Below are 25,558 nucleotides of genomic sequence, written 5' to 3'. Positions count from 1 at the left end.
TTTAATTTTTTTTATACAAATCCCTAGAATAAACGTTTTGTAAAGATTGCAGTTGTCATTAGCTGGACAAGCAACATTAAAGATTTGAAATGTAAACTGAAGCCAGTGATCCTGAAAAGAGCTTTGGGGGATGCATGGAATTTATTGGAAGGATGAAGAGAGGGTCATGCTTTATGCAGAGATAAATCATTAATTTTCACTTTTTTGCATATAGCAGGGACAGACAGACTTTTTTTAAGGTAAGTAATTTGCTGAGAATAAATTGAGAGAAAGGAGCAATCTTATGTGACACCATTAATCTAACATTGTCTCTCAGATTAACTTATCTTGGAGAGCTGTGAAACAGGACAGGACCACGTGTGCTAGCTTGAATTTCTTAGATGAAGAATTGGAATAAGGGAGAACTGGAACTCAGTGTAACTGTATTTTGTGCTGCCTATGTAATAAACTTATTCACTGGGAATGTTACTATTTCCACAGTTTCTGAGGCATAGCACTCATGAATAAGGAAGATATTCTTTACATTTTGGAGGTTACTGTATAAACATGAACCTAAGAAATCACTACAGATTTTTTTAGGGATCAGCACTCTAGCAAAATACATTATTAATAAAAAGTATATTAATACAAATTCTTCTGAATACACAGAAACAATCTGTACCTGACATGACACTTTCAGTAGAACAGTTTCCATATACTACATTGTTCATGTTTTTCATGTTAAACTGTGGATTTGTGAATTCTCCGATTGTAATATTTGTTTTGTAGAAACATTTTATAATGTTTCCACAAGATCTAAAAGTGCTGCACCAGCTTGTAAACTGATCCTTCTAAAGTTTTTATTTTACTCAGAGCTATAATCTTTTTTTCCTCTCTTTGATAGATTTCTTTTTTCTGGATGTAAAAATAATAAGATCTGTTGATTGACAATAACTAGCTTCAGGCTTCTTTTTCCATTCCTGGCACTTTTGCTGATCCTGTTTCTGAACATCATCAGTCATCGGGCAAATAACAGCCAAAGGTCACCCACCCATCATTAGGTGAACATAAAATATGGATTTTTTTACTACACAGATATGATCTCAGAATAGTTAATCGATCAAGCATAGTTTTGCTAATTGAGGTCATTGAAATATGCTTCCAACAAATGAAATGGTCATATAGTACATTATAAAGTTAAAGTCTATGATTGTATATTAGCCTATTATATTCTCAGTGAAAATAATAATAATGTCACAGAAGAGATTTCCCCAATCTGAGCACCTTTGAGGACGTCTTCTGGAAGATCTTTAAAACATGGCTGTGTCAGCAGGCTTGGGGAGTCTGTCAGAAATGGTGATCTAATGTGATGGCTGTTTTCCTTTTAACATCAATGTTCTCTACTGTCTTCCTATAACAATTTTGTTGAGGTTTGTAATTGCACTTGATTAATGTTTTGATTTTACTATTGCTTTTTATTGTCACCTTTCTGAGATGAGCAGTTATATAAGGTTGATTAATATATAAAATAAAATTTCAGAATTAGTCAACATGGCAGTAGCAGATTGTAGCACATTAATATTTCTATTTTGATTAAACAGCAGTTTAGAACGGCAAAATCCAAAACCAACATTACATAACCTATTTAACTTTACCATCTGATCGCATCAGATGAGCTGGAAGCAAAATACAAAGTAAAATCATATGAAAGGAGCATGGAGAAAAAAGTGGGAAAGAGTTGAGATTAAAATGTTAAAATAAAAACAGCAAAGTCCCAGATAGTGGCCATCACTACAGGTTAAAAGTCAGTCTTGGACTTTTTATTTGGCTTCCTTATGGTGAAGAATATTTTCCCATACAGCTTAACTGATTAAAATGTGGATATTATGGTTTTTTCATCATATATCAGAGTTTTGCAGCTAAATCTATTAGAGGGTGTAATTAACACCCCTCTCCTTACCACCTTCCTGTAAGGAAGAGAAAACTGACTTAACTAAACTGTATTTTGAAACATGCCTAAACCCAATACATACTTCCTTCTTTAGGGGATTCCTTGGCAGTGTATTGTTAAAATAAGGCAACAGATTTAAATAGGACAGACAACTGATAGACATTTAGATCCCACATGTGACAGTTGTTCACTGCAGGCTTCCATTTAACAGTTTTGCTTCTGATATCAATGCAAAACAAGTGTGCTGTGTGTACGTCTGTGTGTGGTTTATTTTAAATTTATATTTTGCTAAACATTAAATTATTTATCAAGAAATAAAAATATATTTACATGGTAAGTATCTACATTATACCATCAGTATGAACATGCACCAGTGAGAGTCTCTTCAGACATTTGGTCAATATTGGTTGAGCCATTTTGTGCACCCCACCCACACTCATTGGGATCTAAAAACATTATTCAGAAGGGACCTCACAGAAACAGTTTTCAAGATTTATCCGATAACACCAGTTATCTGAATCAGAATAAGAAAGCACTATACACAGACAAATCTGGTAAGAGCCATTAAATAGCCTTTTGAGATTGCCATTGGCAAAAACAAACAAAAAACCCACAATTCTTCAATTGAAATTTGGGATCTTATACCACAATTTCATTCAGCTGTATATCATATTGTGATATGGTTTGCCAAATGCTCACTTATAAATGTCCCCTGAAAAAGAAAACAAAAAGTCCACACCATTAATATTAATAAGAATAAGAAGAATTCCCCTTCATCTAATTATAATATTAATTACAAAATAAAAACTGGGAAATGTTATTGTCAAAATGGACTCCTGTTATTAAACACTAGTGCAGTTCGGTATTTCCTTTGTGCTTTCACTGTTGGAGATCGTTGAGATGCTTCCTAAGCAGAAGAAAAAAGAGAGAGAAAGTAAATTTGTAAATTGCATCTTAATTTAATTCTGAAATTATTTTAATTTGAGCAGACATATTTTTTTTCTGACAGGTGAATGGTATGTGGAAATTGATGCACAAACAACAAAGCTGTTTTTCCATCTTTGGTTTGGTTGAGAACCTAAGAAATTACTCCATATAAAATAAGGATGCTGTATGCTAGACATCAGAAAGCATTGAATTATGGAAAAGAGTGATGGATAGTGTGACAGTAGAAGATGGAAGTCAAATGAGAAAGAGTTAAGCAGAAATTCAGATGCTGAAGTGGAAGCAGTAGCTTCCTTTTTGTGATATTAACCATTACTGGACTGTCTGTTACAATTTCACATTCAATCTCCCCCCCCCCTGTATTTATTGAAACACAATTTATGTGTTTCAATGGTGGCCTTCTAATGCTTTATTATTTTTCAAGAGTTGAAAAATTTCCAGGCAGAAAAACAGTGTAATATTATCCAGAAGATAATAGATGTATGAATTAATTCTCACAAAATAAGGGTAACAGAATCTGCCTACTACAAATGTAAGGAGCAGATGGTTTTCCCATACAAAAGAAGGAGTCAAGCAGGGAAGAAAAGGAGCTGTAGAAGAATTTGAATAGTTTTTTTGTTTGTTCTTGAAATAGTAGTTACTAGAATTCTATTGTTATAGCTTCCTAATTTTTCTTTAATAAATATTATTGATTTTAATGTCTTGGTATGAGTTCACCTAAGTTATTTTAGTCCTGCTTGTTGGTTAAATTTGACAATCTATTTCTTATCTTTTTTATTAATGTAAATCTACTTGATCTGAGAAATACTTATATTCATCAATGGGAGAAAATAAGAAACAAAGAATTTTCTATATGTTTAAAGGTGATACAATTATATTTTGGGCAACACTTTAATTCTGAACCAGCGTGAAATAAAGTGTTGGGGTTGGGTGGAGTCACATCAAAAACTAAAACTGATTTAATTTGAATTATATTCTTAATATGATATGAATTGATTACAGAAAACATTATGATGCTTTTCCTCCTCCTTTCACATTGACAATTCAGGTCCTTAGTTGGACATGTGTGATTGGGATGGTGACTATCGCCGTCATTGAATGATGGATGCCCATGCTGTTTACCTATAACCCGTGCATCCAAATCTTTGTCCATGAGTTCTTCAGGGTCTGTGAATTCACTAAGTGTAATTTTGGGTGCATTTTCATTTTGGCTGACAGAACCAATCATCTCCTGTTCTTTATCATGTTGGACCTGAGCATAGATGTTGATCCATGGAATTTTCCTGCATATAAAAGAAACAAATCTTCAGTTAGGTAACTATTTTAAATAACAAATATATTGGTCTTCTTAATAGTAATAATGATTTATTATTTAGCTAAGTTGTGTCACAAAAATAAAAGGAAGAAAGGAGGGGGACTTTTAAAAATGTATCTGTAAGTGCTAGGACTAATTTCACTATGTAAGTTGGAGAAAGTACTTAACATGGTAGAAAAAATTCATAAGAGAGTCAGATATTCATAAGAGAGTCAGATATGAAAGCTGATACTCATTGGCATTTAATGCAAACCCTAAGAAGAAAGAAAGAAAGAAAGAAAGAAAGAAAGAAAGAAAGAAAGAAAGAAAGAAAGAAAGAAAGAAAGGAAGAAAGAAAGAAAGAAAGGAAGGAAGGAAGAAAGGAAGAAAGGAAGGAAGGAAGGAAGGAAGGAAGGAAGGAAGAAAGAAAGGAAGGAAGGAAGGAAGGAAGAAAAAGAAAGGAAGAAAGAAAGAAAGGAAGGAAGGAAGGAAATTTACATTAAAATATTACAATACAAGCCCTTGTATTTCTTTTTTAATTTGAATCCTGACTAGAGAAAAAAATTCCACTGGATCACATTTTTGTAGCATTTGTATGCCAGTGGGTTGGGATGCTGAGCTTGTCGATCAGAAGGTCGGCAGTTTGGCAGGTCAAATCCCGAGTGCCGCGTAGCAGAGTGAGCGCCTGTTACTCGTCCCAGCTTCTGCCAACCTAGCAGTTCGAAAGCACGCAAAAATGCAAGTAGAAAAATAGGGACCACTGCGGTGGGAAGGTAACAGCGTTCCATGCGCCTTTGGCGTCTAGTCATGCCGGCCACATGACCACGGAGACGTCCTCGGACAAGCGCTGGCTCTTCGGCTTTGAAACGGAGATGAGCACCGGCCCCTAGAGTCGGAAACGACTAGCACGCATGTGCGGGGGAACCTTTACCTTTAAATCCTATTTAATGAAACAATTTTGGGAAGAGACAACTTCATGGGAGCATTGGAGTTGGCTTCTCTAATCTGAACCTAACCAAAATCCCCTGGAAATTTTGGTGAGATAAGGCATTTTCTATCCAGTATGAAGACTGATTCTGGCACATTGATTGGAAAAAAAACAACTAATCAACAGTCCAACAGTCAAGAAGGCATCAATCAGAATAAAGCTGGAAGGGACATTGGAGGTCTTCTAGTCCAACCTAGCCAGGTCCAGGAGAAATGGTAGAGCATTAAGAGCATGACAAGATATTTAGACATCCTTGTCATCCACTGCAGAAAAGACGTCCCCAGTTGTAACGATCCTCTGTGCCACTGGATTACTGAGAGAATTGCAGCTGCTTCACTTAGAACTCTATTGTACAGAGATTTCTGTTCTGCAATTCAGCTTCATCTACAGCTCATCTGCAAACCCTCTAGGGCCAAATCGAATTTTTGAGTCCTGCAGCAATGGGGGAGTAGCAAAGTAACACCTGGAGGTGACCACTGGCAGTTATAGTCACAAACCAGCACATGGTTGTTCATCTCTGTATGAACAGCAGCAGAGATGTCTGGCAACATCCAAAGTATTGGGCAACCTTTCTAATCTAGCACTACTCACATCTGCATGATGGAATGGGTTTAAAAAGGTACCCTAAAAACTGCCTGCCCCACAACAACATTTCATTAGTTAACTGCAGGTAGCTGGTTGTTTCTATAGTAGTTGGAAATTAAGGGGGAAAAGCATCAAATAAAACTTATTTGTGGAGCCTGGAAGGTCTGTACCTTGCTGAATAAAGACAAGATGTCAAGTCCTGAAAGACAAGCAATACTCATAGCACTGGCATTGTTGCACTCAGTGAGTTCATGCTGGCAGACAAAGGTTCATTACAGGAAGTAGAGGCAGGTTGTCCCACTGATCAATTGTTCTGTCAGGAAATTTCTCCTTAATTCTAGGTTGTTTCTCTCTTTGATTAGTTTCCAATCATTACTTCTTGTCTTGCCTTCAGGTGCTTTGGAGAATAGCCTGACTCCCTCTTCTTTGTGGCAACCCTGAGATAGTGGAACACTGCTATCATGTTACTCCTAGTCCTTCTCTTCATTAAACTAGGCATGTAAACAGCTTTAAATACTTGAGTCATAAATCTTTGGACACAGAAATAGATTTCAAGATCAGCAAGACCAACTTGTGAGCACTGAGGTAGCTGCTCCCAAGAGTGCTCAATCAACATTTATATCTTCACAAAGTTAAAAGTTTACTGGACTGTGGTTATTTCTGTCTTCCTATATGAATGTGAGTCCATGATTCTATAACAAAGGCACATCAAATAACTGGAGAAACATGGCATGCACATTCCTTGCTCCATTCTTGTCATTCATTGTTTCTCCAACCTGGAAGTCTTGGATTACGAAGATTCCACCAGCATCCAATGCCTGACTATCAGAGCCCAGATGAGATGGGTGGGACATGTCATCAGAATGGTGCCAGTTGCACTATAATGTACTAGAATCTTGGAAAAGACCTTGAGGCTGATCATACAAGCACTACAAAGAGACTGTGAAAGAAAATCTATACCACTGTGACATCCAGCCAAAGGAAGTAGAAGCTGTAGCTGCTCTGTTACAAATAGGAAATAATGTAATTTTCTATTGCTGCATAGTATATCTTACATAACGAAGAAGACGATGTCAACTAATAAATGCAAATTCAGAGAATCTGATTAAACAACAGTAACAACTGAAGCAAACACATCAAAGAGAAGGAGATAGTGTTTTTAAATAAAGAGCTTACTTGTATCAAAATTATCAAATGAGAAAAATAACAGACATTATTTAACAAATTGGAATAGTAACATATACCTTGATTGCTTTTCCAGGCAATTATAGCTATCATGAGCTTTCTACAAAATAAATGTTGTGTGACTTTTCCTTTATTCACCTCCTTTTGACATCCTTTTGACTGTTAAGTGGCTGGGAGGAAAAACAGTCAGCGCTTCTGCTTAATCTTATTTTCTCTAGGGTAAAGTTATCAGGTACCTTTGATTTTCCCTATGATTTATCTTTTAAGACCTGTATGATTGTCCTAGTGCTCTTGCAGATTATGAGCCAAGCTCATTTAGCTTTGGTGCACGCTTGCCTGATTTTATATATCTTAATTAGGTCATTAATAACTCATATAAATATGTCATTATTTCTTGAAATCTTGCCTGGTTTCTTTTCTCTTTCTAACCCTAGTATCTGTACCGGCTGCCTTTTAAGCTTAAATGGGTTTTATGTTTTCCCTTCTCTGTCATGTTAGAGTAGATAAGAGGGCAAAAAAAAGTAAAATAAAATAAAATTCCGTACTCTCAACTTAATCCAAATTTTACTACCATGTTACATGAGTCACCTAAGTAAATACATTTCCAAAACAATATATGAGAAATACATATGGAAATGTACAGAGTTTAATGAATAAAAAGCGTCATGTCAGAAATTTATTCTTTTGATTAAACTTGGATGGGCACAAAGGGTGAGCTGGCCCAGTAAGATCCTTTATGCCAAAAAAGCAATATATTCTATCTTGAATCTTCAATTAGAAGCACAAAGGCAGGACTGATCTGTCTTAAACAGCCATTTTACTTTGATAAAGGGGCTTCTGCACATATGCAGAAGCCATTTTTCTTGCCCACTTTGCTGCTTAGAAATAGGAAGGTGCTTTACTTTGTAGTGTTCCTTGAAGTTGTGCTTCAACAGTACTTTCATCAAGACAAAAGCACTCCTATATCGATCTAGATATCATACTAATGAAAGAACTGAGTTTCTTGAACTCATTAAATCTCTCCTTCTCGGTACATAGTAGACCAAAAGAAAACTAAAAAGATGGTGCCCTCAGTCTACATAATGCTGGAATTATAAAACAAACGTGGGCCAGTTAAGGCAGTCCAGACTTCTTGACATTAAATATTCCACTTTTTTCTTCACATATGCCTTTCTGTTTTATGTTCTTGAGAATATATTAAAGTATCCGGTTAAAAATTCCTATGACTCTTTTAGTGGCACCATGGTCATCCTCAGTCAGATCAGAAAGGAAAATTAGGATGTGATGAATGAATATTAGAACTCTTAACATAAAATACGCAGTGGTCCAATATACACAACTTGTTTTTTACTGTAGTATTGATCTATTTTATTATTGAAAATGTTATGTACCCTTTTCTTCCCATATTTGAAAATGAAGATAAAAATTGGGGATATTTCCTGTGAATTTTCTTGTAAATTCCCCTCACATCCGAATATAATCATATAATGTTTGTTTCAACTTTGAAATGTTGCACAGACAGTTTTCGGCTTACAAGCAAAATTGAGCCCAACATTTCTGTTGCTAAGTGAGACATCTATTATGTGACTCTTGCCCCATTTTATGACCTTTCTTGCCACAGTTCTTAAGTAAATGAATGCACTTTTAAAATTAGTAACAGGGTTCTTAAGTGAATCTGATAAGACTTAACTTATCAGAAGGCTACAGACGGTGATCACATGACCCTGGTGGACTGTAGTCAACCTAAATATGAGTCAGTTGCCAAGCAACTGAATTTTGATCACATGAAATGGGGATGCTGTAATGATTATAAGTGTGAAAAACAGTCATAAATCACTTTTTTCAGTGCTGTTGTAAATTTGCATGGTTACTAAATGAACTGTTGTAAATTGAGGACTACCTGTAGTAATTTTGGAGACAAGCTGCAGCTTCCTCCTCATTTCTAGTATGATAACTAACTAATATCATTATACTAAACCTTTACAGAGATTCCGTTCTAAACAACAAAGACTACAACTGTGCTTTCCATCTTACTTCAGCTTTCTTTTGTTTTATAGACCTGTGTAGATCATAAATGTAAGAATTGGTCACCAAGTTAACATTTCATTGTTGTTGTAATGGTGAATGATTACCAAATGAGGCAGTCATCAAACAACGACTATCTGTATATGTGATGTAGGAAAGATTTTTTTTTCCTGTCCTGTACACTCAACAAAGAAGCTGAACCAATTTTTCTACACCTGCCCTGCTGAACAAATATAGACTCACTTCCGTCTACTTTAGATTGTCTGTGGGGAAGCTCCCTAAGGGTGTACACAGAAACATTATTTTTTAAATAACATATAAAAGAATTAATATTCTTATATCATTTTTTTCACAATATGATACTTTTTATTCCTCTCAGTTTTCTTCCATGTGCACTTATCCAATGGCATCTCTTGCTTTATGCAGGCCTTTAATAAACCATCCACATATGTGTCAGCAGAGTGCCAATTGTAACAATTTATAACATTAAACCCCTTCATGGATTACTGCCTTGTCGTGGCAAAGGGGCTTGTGTAATTCAATGAAGCTATGAGCTATGCTGTGCAGGGCCACCCAAGACAGAAAGGTCATAGCAGAGAGTTCTGACCAAACGTGATCCACTGGAGAAGGAAATGGCAACCCACTCCAGTATCTTTGCCATGAAAACCCTACGGACAGTACCAACAGGCAAAATGATATGATGCTGGAAGATGAGCCCTCAGGTCGGAAGGCATCCAATATGCTACTGGGTAAGAGCAGAGGGCTAGTACTAGTAGCACCAGAAAGAATGAAGCAACTGGGCCAAAGCCGAAAGGATGCTTAGCTGTGGGTGTATCTGGTGGTGAAAGGAAAGTCCGATGCTGTAAAGATTTTTCTCCATAGGAACCTGGAATGTAAGATTCATGAATCAAGGCAACCTCGATCAAACAAGAGATGACAAGACTAAATATCGACATCTTAGGAATCAGCGAACTAAAATGGACAGGAATGGGTGAATTTAATTCAGATAACCATCAGGTATACTACTGCGGGCAAGAATCCCTCAGAAGAAATGGAGTAACCGTCATAGTCAATAAAAGAGTAGGAAAAGCAATACTGGGATACAATCCTCAAAATGACAGAATGATCTCAGTTCGAATCCAAGGCAAACCATTCAAGATCACAGTAGTCCAAGTCTATGCCCCAACCACCAGTGCTGAAGAGGATGAAATTGACTGGTTCTATGAAGCCCTACAGCACCTTATAGAACTAACACCCAAAAATGATGTCCTTATCATCATGGGGGATTAGAATGCTAAAGTAGGAAGGCAAAAGATAACCGGAATAACAGGCAAGTTTGGCCTTGGAGTACAAAATGAAGCAGGGCACAGGCTGACAGAATTTTCTCAAGAGAATACGATGGTCATTGCAAACACTCTTTTCCAACAACCCAAGAGACGGCTTTACACATGGACATCACCAGATGGTCAACACAGAAATCAGATTGACTATATGCTCTGCAGCCAAAGATGGAGAAGCTCTATACAGTCAGTAAAAACAAGACCAGGAGCTGACTGTGGCTCAGACCATGAGCTTCTCATTGTAAAGTTTAGGCTTAAACTGAAGAAAGTAGGGAAAAGCACTAGGCCACTCAGGTATGAATTAAATCATATCCCTGTTGAATATACAGTAGAGGTGACAAATAGAGTTAAGGAACTAAATCTGATAGACAGAGTGCCTGAAGAAGTATGGACGGAGGTTCGCAACATTGTACAACAGGTAGCAACTAAAACCATCCCAAAGAAAAAGAAATGCAAGAAAGCAAAATGGCTGTCTGAGGAAGCTTTGCAAATAGCTGAGGAAAGGAGGGAACCGAAAGGCAAGGGAGAAAAAGAAAGATATGCCCAAATGAATGCAGAATTCCAGAGAATAGCTAGAAGAGATAAGAATGCCTTCTTAAATGATCAGTGCAAAGAAATAGAAGAAAACAATAGAATAGGGAAAACCAGAGATCTCTTCAAGAAAATTGGAGAGATGAAGGGAACTTTTCATGCAAAAATGGGCATGATGAAGGACCAAAATGGCAGGGACCTAAGAGAGGCAGAAGTGATTAAGAAGAGGTGCCAAAATTACACAGAAGAACTATACAAGAATGAGCTTAACGTCCCTGATAACCACAATGAGGTGGTCACTGACCTCAAGCCAGACATCCTAGAATGTGAAGTGAAGTGGGCCTTAGAAAGGCTGAGCAACAACAAAGCTAGTGGAGGTGACAGTATTCCAGCTGAGCTATTCAAAATCTTAAAAGACGATGCAGTAAAAGTGCTACACTCAATTTGCCAGCAAATTTGAAAAACTCAACAGTGGCCACAGGATTGGAAAAGATCAGTTTACATTCCAATTCCAAAGAAAGGCAGTGCCAAAGAATGTTCAAACTATCACACCATTGCACTCATTTCACATGCTAATAAAGTTATGCTTAAATCCTACAAGCTAGACTCCAGCAGTATGTGGATCAAGAACTACCAGAAGTACAGGCAGGATTTCGAAGAGGCAGAGGAACTAGAGATCAAATTGTCGACATACACTGGATCATGGAGAAAGCTAGGGAGTTCCAGAAAAAACATCTACTTCTGCTTCATTGACTATGCTAAAACCTTTGATTGTGTGGATCACAACAAACTGTGCAAATTCTTAAAGAGATAGGCGTACCAGACCATATTATTTGTCTCTTGAGAAACCTATATGCGCGTCAAGAAGCAACAGTGAGAACTAGACACGGAACCACTGATTGGTTCAAAATTGGGAAAGGAGTCTGGCAAGGCTGTATACTGTCGCCCTGACTATTTAACTTATATGCAGAGCACATCATGAGAAAGGCAGGGCTAGATGAATCAAAAGCTGGAATTAAGATTGCAGGGAGAAATATCAACAACCTAAGATATGCAGATGATACCACTCTAATGGCAGAAAGTGAAGAAGAACTAAAGAGCCTCTTGTTGTGGGTGATGAAGGAGAGTGCAAAAGTTGGGTTGAAACTTAACATTAAGAAAACCAAGATCATGGCATCCGGACCTCTCAATTCCTGGCATATAGATGGGGAAGAAATGGAGGTAGTGACAGATTTTATTTTCCTGGGTTCTAAGATCACTGCAGATGGGGACTGTAGCCAAGAAATTAAAAGACTATATATATGTATGTATGTATATATATATATATATATATATATATATATATATATATATATATATATATATATATATATATATATATATATATATATATATATATATATATGTGTGTGTGTGTGTGTGTGTGTGTGTGTGTGTGTGTGTGTGTGTGTGTGTTTGTGTGTGTGTGTATATATATATATATATGTGTGTGTGTGTGTGTATGTATATATTTGCCTCTTCCAGCAAAATACCTCTTACAGGGATCAACAGGTGTATTTACAAAATTGAAACATATATAGGGTAGTAATAGTTCTTGTTTACTTTCACACCCAGAATTTGAGATTTAAGCTACTAAATAGCCATCAGTACTATGAGAGGTTGAGAGTTCAGTCTCCCATATCTAGTCCAATTTCCCTTTAAAACAAAACCCCATCAACATCTAACAGTAGTGATCTCCCTAGTGTAACTCTGCTATCAGGCATAATTATCTTTGTTGGTGGCAGTATAGGAAATTGAAATATTTGCCCTACTATAGATGAGTAGGTACTTCTACAAGACAGTACATTTTAAATGAATGCAATATACTGTATGAAAAATACACATACATATTTATACATGTGTGTACATATAATATCTACCAAACTAAAGATAAGAAAACAATCAATGGTATTTTAAGAGAAGCTTGTAAAATTGAAAAGGGTACAAGACAGGGTTGTCCGCTGTCACCATTATTGTTTGTTTTAACATTGGAAATGTTGATCAAGATACGTGATTCAAAGAAAATAAAGGGAATTAAAATTAAAGATCAAGATTATAGATTGAAAGTGTTTGTGGATGACTTGGTTATTACATTAGGTCAACCAACTCAATCGGTTATAGATTTAATGGAAATAATTTTACAATATGGACAAGTTTCTGGATGTAAGGTAAATAGGCAAAAAACTAAAATGTTGTCTAAAAATATGACTAAAGAACAAAAGGAAGTTTTAGGAAAACTAACGGGATTTGAAATAGTTAAGAAAATTAAATACTTGGGGGTATATCTTTCAGCTTCAAATGCGAAATTATATAAAAATAATTATGAATTGTTATGGTTAAAAAAAAGAATTAGATAGTTGGAAAAAATTACAACTGTCCTTATTGGGAAGAATTTCAGCTGTGAAAATGAATGTTTTACCTAAATTCTTATTCTTGTTTCAAATGATACCTATACTTAAAAAAAGACTCAAATTTGGAGGAATGGCAGAGAGGTATTAATAAATTTATTTGGGCAGGGAAGAGACCGAGAGTTAAACTTAAGATAATGCAAGATGTATATGAAAGAAGTGGTCTTAAAATGCCCAATTTTAAATTATATTACGAGGCTGCGGCATAATCATCAATTAGTAATTGGTTTAACTTAACATAAGGGAGATTATTGAATATTGAAGGATATAATTTGTTATATGGTTGGCATGCTTATTTATTGTATGACAAAAAAGTGGATAATGTTTTTAAGACACATATATTAAGATATGCCCTGTTGCGAGTTTGGAAAAAATATCGTTATAAGTTGAATTATAAAATTCCAATTTGGGCAATACCTAAAAATGCAATAGAAAATATAAATGTGGGATTTATGCATGATGTGATTACATATAAAGAAATTCTTAGATTGGAAAGAAATGTATGGCAATTAAAGCCATTTAATATTTTAAAAGAATAAAAGATAGTACAAACTTGGTTTCCGTAAGGGCAGTTACAAGCTAGATGGAAACAGGATTAGAAAATTGGTATTTCTATAGCAGATGAAAATTTGGTTAAACAAATTAGAGATCAAAGTCCTGCACATATAAGAAGGATATATAATGCATTGATAGAAATAGACTCAGAAACAGAACTTGTTAAAGATTGTATGATAAAATGGGCCCAGAATATTCAAGAATCAATAACGATGGATACTTGGGAAACAATCTGGGTCAGAAATGTAAAATTCACACAGGCACAAAATTTAAGAGAGAATTTTTATAAGATGTTTTATAGATGGCATTTAGATCCTAAGAAATTGGCATGTATGTATACAAATTATCAGCCTAAATGCTGGAGGTATGGTTGTGATGATGCAACGTATTATCATATATGGTGGACTTGTAAAAAAGTTAAAGCTTTTTGGATTAAAATTTGGTGGAATACGCAGAAGATATTTAAGAAAAAGATAAAGTTTTCTCCACAATTATTTTTGCTGGGTATTACTATAGACTGTACTGCTATAGAAACTAAATTGATGTTGAATTTAATAATGGCAGCAAGACTTTTGGTAGCGCAATATTGGAAGAAGGAGGATTTGCCTACTATAGAAGAATGGACTTTAAAAGTTTCGAACCTGGCAGAAATGGCAAAAATTTCAGCATAATTTGAAAGACCATTTGCAACAAAGATATATCTTGGAATGGAGAAGACGGATTGATTATATTCAGAATAAATATGGGACTAAAAATTTCATTTAGCATTTGAATAAGTACTAGATTTATAAGATTTATTATTATTTAGTTATTTTTAAGGAGAGTTAAAGTATGATAGGATTTAAAGTGTTATTATAGTTAGTTAGCATATTATAGTTTAAGATTGTTAGGGTCAATAACCCTGTATTATGCTCTGGGAAGTCGGGGGTGAGGGGGAGGGAGGGGAAATTGGGTGGGGGTGGGGGAGGGATGGGTTTTATGTTTAAAATGTATCTGTAAAACTTTTTAATAAAAAAAATAAAGATAAGAAAATAAGATCCATTTTTGAGATAAAACTGCCAGTACACATTTGGAAATACCATGACTACAGAATCATAAAAAGAAAAGAAAAAAAATATTTCTTGCCCAAGCAACGGTAACTTCTGGCAGATAGACATTTCTTTGCTATAAAACTGTATTTTCTGAAACATGGGTTCAAAATTAGCTTTTCTACTGTTCCCATCCACTTTTAGTATCTTTATCTATATTTTGGAACATCACTCCAATATTATATCTTCTTGGTAGTCTTGATCTGAAAGCTCTTGTTCTGAAAAGTTTCTGAATAGCAGAAATATTTTTCACTAATATGGATAACTGCATTCTACACATTTACACATTATATCCTAAATTATTTGCATTATGCAATGCAACTACTGATCACTATTCATCAACTAGGCTTAGGATTAAAGTTTATTTGTAAGTTATCAATAAATCTAATCTTCCTTCTCTTTTCTTGGTGACAGCACTAACGATGACAAAGAGTTATGAAACATTTTACCCATTAGACTGTACCGTGAATGAATAAGCAAACTATTTTTTTTGCGGTCATATAATTAAATAGAAACAATATAGAAAGACTGTGTGAAAGTCTCAGCCCCATTATCTTCATTGTAAAGACTTTTATTGATGGCATGAATCATTATGATAAAAATAAAAATATGGTTAGGTTTGTGATGAATAACTTCATCATTTCAAATGTGGCAGATCTTGTAAAGTTGCAGCCAGATTTTGATAACCTGCTGCAAGTGAATTTTTCATAAAAAAGATAATTATGTCTGTTCTCTGGCATTTTGGTTCACTGACCTACTGAAGTGTTAAGTATATCATTGTTTCATCCTGAAAGACACTTGAAAATAGGATTAAATAGGTATGAAACTCATATTTTGCTAAGAAACCCATAATGGAGATGTTAAATAAATGTTGATTGATTTGTTTCAACCAACTAAATGTTGCAATTTACATACTTTTCCTCGAATATCCATAAACAATGATAGTTAGATGTAAAATCTGTACTTGAAGCCCTAAGATTTCTTGGGGTTGTGAAACAGTAGTCATTCACGGAGTTATAATTATAGAAGTTTCCCAAAATATACTTTCTGAAAGATCACTAAAACAGCATGGGGAAACTCTGTTAGCTTTTTTGGACAAATGACAAATATTTTGCTTCCTGAAATGGCAATGCTGGAGTCAATCCAATCTATCAGTCAATCCATCATGCTTTTAGCAAGCAAAAATTGTGCTGCTTTTGAGAACAGAGAGAATTCAGTTCCTTATTGACAGATATTTCAATGGAAAAAGCAATCAGCTGCACTGACCTTCTTTCATTTTAGTGGGCAGGTTATTGAGATGTAAGTAATGATAACTAATAATACTGATTTTTAGCCAACGATCAAAATGTATACAAATCCCAAGAGACAGAACATATGTAATGAAAACATTTTGTAACTTTTTTAAAAATAAGCAACACTATAAAACCAGAAAAATGTAGATAAAAGCAGTCTGAAAAAATGTACGCAATGTTATGTGAACTGACTTCTGCTTGTACAATATAAATATATCTTCCTCATTTTCAGAGCAGGCTGGGAAGAGAGAAGTGTTTGATGTCAGTACAAAATCCAATCCATTAGCTAATGGACAAAATTGAGTATGACCCAGAGGGGTTAAAAACAAGTTCAACTCTTATCATGTCTTTCCAAATTTATAATTATGCTCTGTATAAATGACTCTGTTAGTTATATTTTATGTGCTAATTCTTGGACTCTGGGTATTCGGCAACCTGTATACCAATTAAATCTATGATGATAGAAACCAAGTGAATGGAAACATATACATTTACAAGTCTTTTAAACTTATTATTGCTAATTTCCATGATGTACATATGAAAATTAGGGGTAATAATAATGAGATAGTGACCAAGTACTAAATGAGCAGCAGCTACTAATCAGGGCCACAAACAACTTTATTGGTTAATAATAAACAGTATTTTCCTACAGGATCTGAAGAGTGGAAGAAATACTGCAAAAATGCTTATCCCCTTGAAGTTACAGTACTTATTATTGTCCTTAAGAGGCAGTTCTGTTCAGCATAACTCCATGAACTGGCTCCACTGATAATGGCTTGAACAATTAATTCAGAATGTGTACGTTACATTTCCTAACTTTAGAGGGCCAGTGAAGTCATATGTCCATCATCTCAGTGTATGTGACTGATACTTATATTTATGGTGCATGCCTTGAATTCATCTTTGCTTCCCTTCCTTGAATAAAGCCTCCACTCTTTCCCATCTTTTCCTGAAAGCTTAAATCAATTTGTAGGAAAGCTAGCTGCATTGTTTCATTTGAGCAGATTTTCTGTGAATAGCAGAAAGGAGTACCAACATACCTTTTAAACTTGTAGATTAAAAAAACAGCCAAGCCGACAAAGACCACTGAGAGCAACATCAGCATTGCAGAACTGCTGTGTCCAGTGCCAGGATCAACAAGAGGTGCTGAGAGGTAGAAAAAGATTACATTATATAGTGAGATGAAGTCATTAAATGTAGAGATGGCAAGTTGTATCTGTCTTTACTGCTGCTAGGTTATTATCATTAACAAGAAAACAGATTCTCTGTGTTTGTATGTGTCTCTCTGTGTGTGCTGTAGTCAGGGGTATGGTGAGGGATCAGTACTACTCCCATGGAACACTCAAGGTTCCAAGTAGCTCCATAATGAAAAAGAAATAGCAGGTTGCCCAGTAACCAGGGCTTTTTTTCTCATAGAACGCTCAGAACGGAGTTCCGGCACCTTTTTTGGATGGAACCTTGTAGGGTAGGCAAGGTGGGTTGTATGACATGTGTGAGTTCCGGCACCTTTTTCTTTTACAAAAAAAGCACTGCCAGTAACTAAACCATTTCATTCATGCCATGCTCTTTTTGTATCTGCTCCCTATTCTGTGGTCTCCAGTTGATATACTGCAACTATGCTGGAGACAGCTGCTAATCAGGAACACTGTTTGCAAAAGAGTCAAGTCAATCCCTTAAACAGGATTTATCATAATGTTGGCTGTAGTTTTTAATGCTAGGCAGAAAACAAATTCTTCGTGCTTTTTTTTCACTTTTCATCGATTTGATGAAAGAAAATTGCTTTCAGTTTTCAACTATCCTTTTAGTTTTGAAAAGCCATTTGAGCTGAGAACAAATCACTTCCTACCCCCTCCCTAATTTTAATATGGTCACCAGGAGTTAAGATGTACTTTAAAAAAAAACTTTATTTAATATTTTCCCTTTTAAAAACTGTTATTTGTCATGATTGCTTCCTACAGTAGAAAAATCAAATAAAATTCCTGTGTTTTCTGTTCTTCTTTTGCTAGGTTATAACTAGCTAAAATTATGCTAGTTATGGTTGAAAGACAAAGAACTGGAGAAACAAATCTCTTATATGCCACAGTCATGTTTTTATAAATCTGAATAGACTATTTCATCCCTACTGAACATCAGTCAATACCAGATTAAACCTTTTCAAATAACTTTCTGTTTTTGAATCAGTTACACCAGTTGTTTCATCTCTCAACTAAAATAAATAAATAAAATAAATAAACCTTTATTGTCAAAGTACAACATGTGTACATTGAGATTAGCTGAGCCTCCCCCCATGCTCTCTCCCCCCAGCACACAGTGTCAACAAACCCTCCATCCTACCACACCATGTGAACCAACTACACCACACACCGGTTTCCCAAGTCAATTCTGCATTTAAAAGCCTAACAGCCCACGGATAAAAGCTATTTTTCAGCCTGTTGGTACGTGTTGTGACTCAGGGCCAGCCTGTGGGTCCGACAGCCGGCTCCGATGTATCGGATGACTCAGATGTGGGGGAGGAGGGAAACGAACCGGCTGATGATGATTTGGAGGCTTTGCAGAGTCCTCAGCCGGGGACCTCTTCTCAGCTGCGTGAGCCCGAGAGTGCGGAGGAAGATGACCCACAGCTGGCCCTGTTCAAGGACGCCCGACGCAGGAGGCAGTCGAGCAGGAACAAACAAAGAAAGGCTGTGAGACTCCTCGGGAGGAGGCACAGGGAGACCACGCCCTGAGCTCTCTATAAAAGGAGTGTTTGGGGAGGGGCTGGTTGCTGAAAGCAACTTTTCCGCTTGAGAAGACAAGCTCTTGTGTTTTTGTTAACTGCGTAATTAAATCTTGGCAGATGCCTTTTAGCCTTGGAAGCTCTCCAGTCTCTTCTTCTTAAATAGGGGTTTGCCTTTACAAGGCCAGAAGAGGGCTGGTTCAGAACAGTACGGCTGGCTATATTCCTGTATCGCCTACCGGATGGTAGTAGAGTAAAGAGATACCATCCAGGGTGTGAGTTGTCCCTGAGAATCTTCCTCACTCTTCCAAGGCAACGAGCCCTGGCGATGTCATCCAGTGGTGTCAGGGAACAGCCCACAATGTCTTGTGCTGTGCTCACTACCCTCTGTAATACTTTCCTGTCTGCGGCTGTCAGACCAGCATACCAAACCACAATACCATACGAGAGGACGCTCTCTATAGTAGACTAGATTTATGAATAGGGGATGACTGGATTTTTGAAGCACATCTCCAAGTGAAATATATTTAAGTGGTTCCTACTTAGAGCAGTTTTCACCCACCTAGAGCCATTTAAGAGGTATCTGGACAGCTCTAACAAGCTTTTCTGAATGTTTACTAAAAGTGCAGTACCAACTTGTTCCTGAACAATGCCCAGGATCGATATGATAGCTTTCTTTAATGTTTATTTTTCTTCCAGAAAAATATAAGCTGATCAGAAGATATTACATTGTGTTCTCTAGATCTTTTCTCTGGTGCCAACTTACCTAATGTTAACTGAGTGACGTAAACAATTATTTCCACACCGGGCTTCAACTCAAATTGAACCAGGTTCTGATTTAGAGCACTGAAAAGGATTTCAACAGCCTGAGGATTGGTAGAAGAAAATTAAATATTCATAAACAACAGAAATTAATAATAACTCTCCCTGGCACATGTGTATTAAGAGCAGTCATTCACCACATGTTAGTTCTTTCAAAATCCAAATTATTACATCAATCACACACAAAAAGAGTCCTTTTGTGTGTCAGAATAATCCCAAAATATGAAGAAGAGGGGAAGAAAAATCTTCTGGAAGTAATGCAATTAGAAGTGAGAGTAGAATTGATAGCAACTACATTGCATTTTTTTAATTACTAAGTTATTGCTGTTACATTATTTATCAGTCTCAGAAATATATTTTTAAGATTGTGTTTGGAACAAACTAGAGCTGCAGCAGATTTAGTTCCAACTGTAATTTTCCCCCTCTTTCTCCACTCATGCTCACTTACTTATATGTGAATGTGTGCTTGCACATACACACACACACAAGCACACACATAGACACAAAAACACACACAAAAGAATATGGTGTGTTATGCTTGGTTTTGCTTTCAGAAAAACCTAAATTCAGTGCCCAGTCATTTAAGAAAGAGCTAAAAAAAATTCTACAGAAAAATATGAATTTGTCAGTAGGGAATTTACAAAGCTCATAACTTTTGAATTACACATTTGGTCCAGTGGGTTTACCTAAATGACAGAGATTTAATAGCCTGCTTAGGGGGTGAAGAGCATTTTAACCTCTGTAAAAGCAGGGGTTAAGGTATACTATAAAGACATTATTTGAAGATGTCCCTAAAGCTGCATTCAATTTTGCTAAATTATAACACAGCATTATTTTTTTGACATCTATGTGTCAGAGAAAAGGCAGGTGCCAAATGACCTTGGGAGTAGAATGAAAATATTATGAAACAAAAACTCCCTCTTCGAAAATCACATCCATTTCACTTTATCATATGTTTTCACTTAGAAGTATTTCAGTTCAACACTTATATCAACAATTGTAATATATATGCTCCCCTTCATGGATTACTGCCTTGTCGTGGCGAAGGGGCTTGCATAATTCAATGAAGCTATGAGCTATGCTGGGCAGGGCCACCCAAGACGGAAAGGTCATAGCAGAGAGTTCTGACAAAACGTGATCCACTGGAGAAGGAAATGGCAACCCACTCCAGTACCTTTGCCATGAAAACCCTATGGACAGTACCAAAAGGCAAAATGATATGACGCTGGAAGATGAGCCCCTCAGGTTGGAAGGCGTCCAATATGCTACTGGGGAAGAGCAGAGGGCTAGTACTAGTAGCGCCAGAAAGAATGAAGCGACTGGGCCAAAGCCAAAAGGACGCTCAGCTGTGGATGTGTCTGGTGGTGAAAGGAAAGTCCGATGCTGTAAAGATTTTTTCTCCATAGGAACCTGGAATGTAAGATCCATGAATCAAAGAAAGCTGGACGTGGTCAAACAAGAGATGACAAGACTGAACATCGACATCTTAGGTATCAGCAAACAAAAATGGACAGGAATGGGTGAATTTAATTCAGACGACCATCAGGTATACTACTGCGGGCAAGAATCCCTCAGAAGAAATGGAGTAGCCTTCATAGTCAATAAAAGGTAGGAAAAGCAATACTGGGATACAATCCTCAAAATGACAGAATGATCTCAGTTCGAATCCAAGGCAAACCATTCAATATCACAATAGTCCAAGTCTATGCCCCAACCACCGGTGCTGAAGAGGATGAAATTAACCAGTTCTATGAAGCCCTACAGCACCTTATAGAACTAACACCAAAAAAATGATGTCCTTATCATCATGGGGGATTGGAATGCTAAAGTAGGAAGCCAAAAGATAACTGGAATAACAGGCAGATTTGGCCTTGGAGTACAAAATGAAGCAGGGCACAGGATGATAGAATTTTGTCAAGAGAATACGATGGTCATAGCAAACACTCTTTTCCAACAACCCAAGAGACGCCTTTACACATGGACATCACCAGACGGTCAACACAGAAATCAGATTGACTATATGCTCTGCAGCCAAAGATGGAGAAGCTCTATACAGTCAGTAAAAACAAGACCAGGAGCTGACTGTGGCTCAGACCATGAGCTTCTTGTTGCAAAGTTTAGGCTTAAATTAAAGAAAGTAGGGAAAAGCGCTAGGCTAGTCAGGTATGAATTAAATCATATCCCTGTTCAATATACAGTAGAGGTGACAAATAGATTTAAGGAATTAGATCTGATAGACAGAGTACCTGAAGAACTATGGACAGAGGTTCGCAACATTGTACAACAGGTAGCAACTAAAACCATCCCAAAGAAAAAGAAATGCAAGAAAGCAAAATGGCTGTCTGAGGAAGCTTTGCAAATAGCTGAGGAAAGGAGGGAACCGAAAGGCAAGGGAGAAAAAGAAAGATATGCCCAATTAAATGCAGAATTCCAAAAAATAGCTAGAAGAGATAAGAATGCCTTCTTAAATGAACAATGCAAAGAAATAGAAGAAAACAATAGAATAGGGGGGACCAGAGATCTTTTCAAGAAAATTGGAGATGAAAGGAATGTTTCATGCAAAAATGGGCATGATAAAGGACCAAAATGGCAGGGACCTAACAGAGGCAGAAGAGATTAAGAAGAGGTGGCAAAATTACACAGAAGAACTATACAAGAATGAGCTTAACGTCCCTGATATTCACAATGAGGTGGTCACTGACCTCAAGCCAGACATCCTAGAATATGAAGTGAAGTGGGCCTTAGAAAAGCTGAGCAACAACAAAGCTAGTGGAGGTGACAGTATTCCAGCTGAGCTATTCAAAATCTTAAAAGACAATGCAGTAAAAGTGCTACACTCAACTTGCCAGGAAATTTGAAAAACTCAACAGTGGCCACAGAATTGGAAAAGATCAGTTTACATTCCAATTCCAAAGAAAGGCAGTGCCAAAGAATGTTCAAACTATTGCACCATTGCAGTCATTTCTCATGCTAGTAAAGTTATGCTTAAAATCCTACAAGCTAGACTCCAGCAGTATGTGGATCGAGAACTACCAGAAGTACAGGCAGGATTTCGAAGAGGCAGAGGAACTAGAGATCAAATTACTAACATACGCTGGATCATGGAGAAAGCTAGAGAGTTCCAGAAAAAACATCTACTTCTGCTTCATTGACTATGCTAAAGCCTTTGATTGTGTGGATCATAACAAACTGTGGCAAGTCCTTAAAGAGATGGGCGTACGAGACCATCATATTTGTCTCTTGAGAAACCTATATGCGGGCCAAGAAGCAACAGTGAGAACTGGACACGGATTGGTTCAAAATTGGGAAAGGAGTCCGGCAAGGCTGTATACTGTCGCCTTGCCTATTTAACTTATATGCAGCACATCATGAGAAAGGCAGGGCTAGATGAATCAAAAGTTAGAATTAAGATTGCCGGAAGAAACATCAACAACCTAAGATATGCAGATGATACCATTCTAATGGCAGAAAGTGAAGAGGAACTAAAGAGCCTCTTGTTGCGAGTGAAGAAGGAGAGTGCAAAAGTTGGGTTGAAACTAAACATTAAGAAAACCAAGATCATGGCATCTGGCCCTCTCAATTCCTGGCAAATAGATGGGGAAGAAATGGAGGTAGTGACAGATTTTATTTTCCTGGGCTCCAAGATCACTGCAGATGGGGACTGTAGCCAAGAAATTAAAAGACGCTTGCTCCTGGGGAGGAAAGCCATGGCAAATCTTGACAGCACACTAAAAAGCAGAGACATCACCCTGTCAACAAACATGCATATAGTCAAAGCTATGGTCTTCCCAGTTGCAATGTATGGCAGTGAAAGTTGGACCATAAGAAAGGCTGAATGCCAAAGAATTGAAGCCTTTGAACTATGGTGCTGGAGAAGACTCCTACAAGTCCCTTGGACTGCAAGGCGATCAAACCGGTCAGTCCTAGAGGAGATCAACCCTGACTGCTCTTTAGAAGGCCAGATCCTGAAGCTAAAACTCACATACTTTGGCCACCTAATGAGAAGGAAGGACTCGCTGGAGAAGAGCCTAATGCTGGGAAGGATTGAGGGCAAGAGAAGAAGGGGACGACAGAGAATGAGGTGGATGGATGGAGTCACTGAAGCAGTAGGCGTGAGCTTAAATAGACTCCAGAAGATGGTAGAGGACAGGAAGGCCTGGAGGAACGTTGTCCATAGGGTCGCGATAGGTCAGACACGACTTCGCAACTAACAACAACAACAAAATATATATGTTATGGATTGTTTAGCAGGCTATCACCAAGAGTAATGAAATTTTCTGAATAGTCCTGTTATAAGTCTTGTTCTTTAGAAAAAAAATCAAAAAGAATACTTCTGATTACTAGAATGGTGAACTGAAATACGGAACTGGTTAAAAACTGGAGATGGAAGATGTTTTTACTTGGAATCAGAGAGAGACTATGATAGATAAACCACAATAATGTCAATGGAAAAGTCCTTTTCTTCAATAAGCTTCCTGAAAGGAAAATCTCAAAGTCTGGGTTAAAGCATACAGGCAGTCATTCAGTTCTCTTGATCCCATGTTAGTACAGGCTTAAAAAATGAAATCTGGCACTTTGAGGTAGGTTAGAACAAATGGAAAAGGAGCCAATTAATCTGGAAAAGCACTCATGTGTAAAGCAAGAAAATCTTTAAAAAATTAAGTGCCCTATGCCTTCAGTTGTTTTCTAGAAGAAAGATTTTGACAGGTATAAGCTAAATGCAATGTACAAAGACTAGAAAAGCTGCACCTGCTGAAATATTGTATTCTACATAATTACTCCAAATGCAGTGTGTCCCATTAAATTTTGATTATATTAATTACAGTAATTGTCTGATACCAGAAGAGAATATTAATACAGTTTGCATGTCAGGAATTTGCTGGAACAGTGAAAATCAATTTGATACGATTATATTTGTCTATAGAAAGGACAAAGGCAGTTGTATACTGTGATGTTGTTCCATATTTCAAAGAATTCAAAGCATGGTTAAAATGAAAAGGAAAAAAAAAAGAAAGGGGAAAAATGGAACGAAGCTAAAATAACAGATACAGTAACTGCAGCTCCCTTCCAATTGGCTAAGTAATAGCGAGTTATATAGGCAAAAAAATGGTTGGGTTTTAGAAAAAAAATATTGAGCAAACAACAAGAGAACTTTTATTTAATTGAGAGTTGGGCAATCCCTTTCATTGCTACTCACTGATTATGATTGCTGGAAATCAATCACAACTCTTTCTACTATTTTGAAAAAGGGAAAAAACAAGCAAACGTGAAATTTTAGTATTAAGCCAAGGACCTGTGGGCAAAAAGGAAAACTTTAGCATCCTTATTTTATCATGAGGCCACAAAGCATTTTTTGTCACTGTCCTACCTACCTTCAGCCTCAGCTCCTTGCAAAAATTAATTGCTAGAAGTTAATTAAGTAAATTAAGTAAATTCTCATTCAAATTTAATCAAAAACTGTGGCCAATTTCTGACTTAAGGGAATTTATTACAGCATTACTATATATACTGCTTTCTATAGCTATTAGCATTTGTCTTCTATCCTACATATTCCATTGATAAAAAGAACTTGAATGTTTTGCTTTAGGATTTCTTTTGCACTGTGGTTTAGCTACTGCCTACCTAATCAAGTTCACATTGATTAATAGTGTAACTTTGTACACATCTACTGAAAAGCACGCTTATCTGAGTTAAAAAAAAATTACTTCCAAATGAGCAAGAGATTGTAATCAAAATTCAAACCAGAAGGGCTCCTGAGGTTATCTTCTAAACCACATGCAGTTTTTGTGCACTTTGTTTTAATTGTCTAGATGTA

General features: G+C 36.6%; 1 protein-coding gene across 1 annotated transcript in view; it reads right to left on the bottom strand.

The window, feature by feature from the left end:
* Positions 1-2,772: 2,772 nt before the first annotated feature.
* The window catches only part of LOC310640779 (VPS10 domain-containing receptor SorCS3-like), a gene marked incomplete at its 3' end in the record, with an annotated part of 510,250 nt that continues 487,464 nt past the window's right edge, over positions 2,773-25,558 (bottom strand). The window contains exons 24-27 of the mRNA XM_083363297.1: positions 19,688-19,787; positions 17,246-17,351; positions 3,998-4,158; positions 2,773-2,837 (exon numbers count right to left, since the gene is read on the bottom strand). Of these exons, the coding sequence (XP_083219423.1) occupies positions 2,773-2,837; positions 3,998-4,158; positions 17,246-17,351; positions 19,688-19,787 (432 nt within the window). The remainder of the gene's footprint in view (positions 2,838-3,997; positions 4,159-17,245; positions 17,352-19,687; positions 19,788-25,558) is intronic.

The sequence above is a fragment of the Vipera ursinii genome, assembly GCF_947247035.1.
Source record: "Vipera ursinii genome assembly, chromosome: 5".
NCBI lineage: Eukaryota > Metazoa > Chordata > Lepidosauria > Squamata > Viperidae > Vipera > Vipera ursinii.
This window is presented reverse-complemented; position numbering and strand designations above follow the sequence as displayed.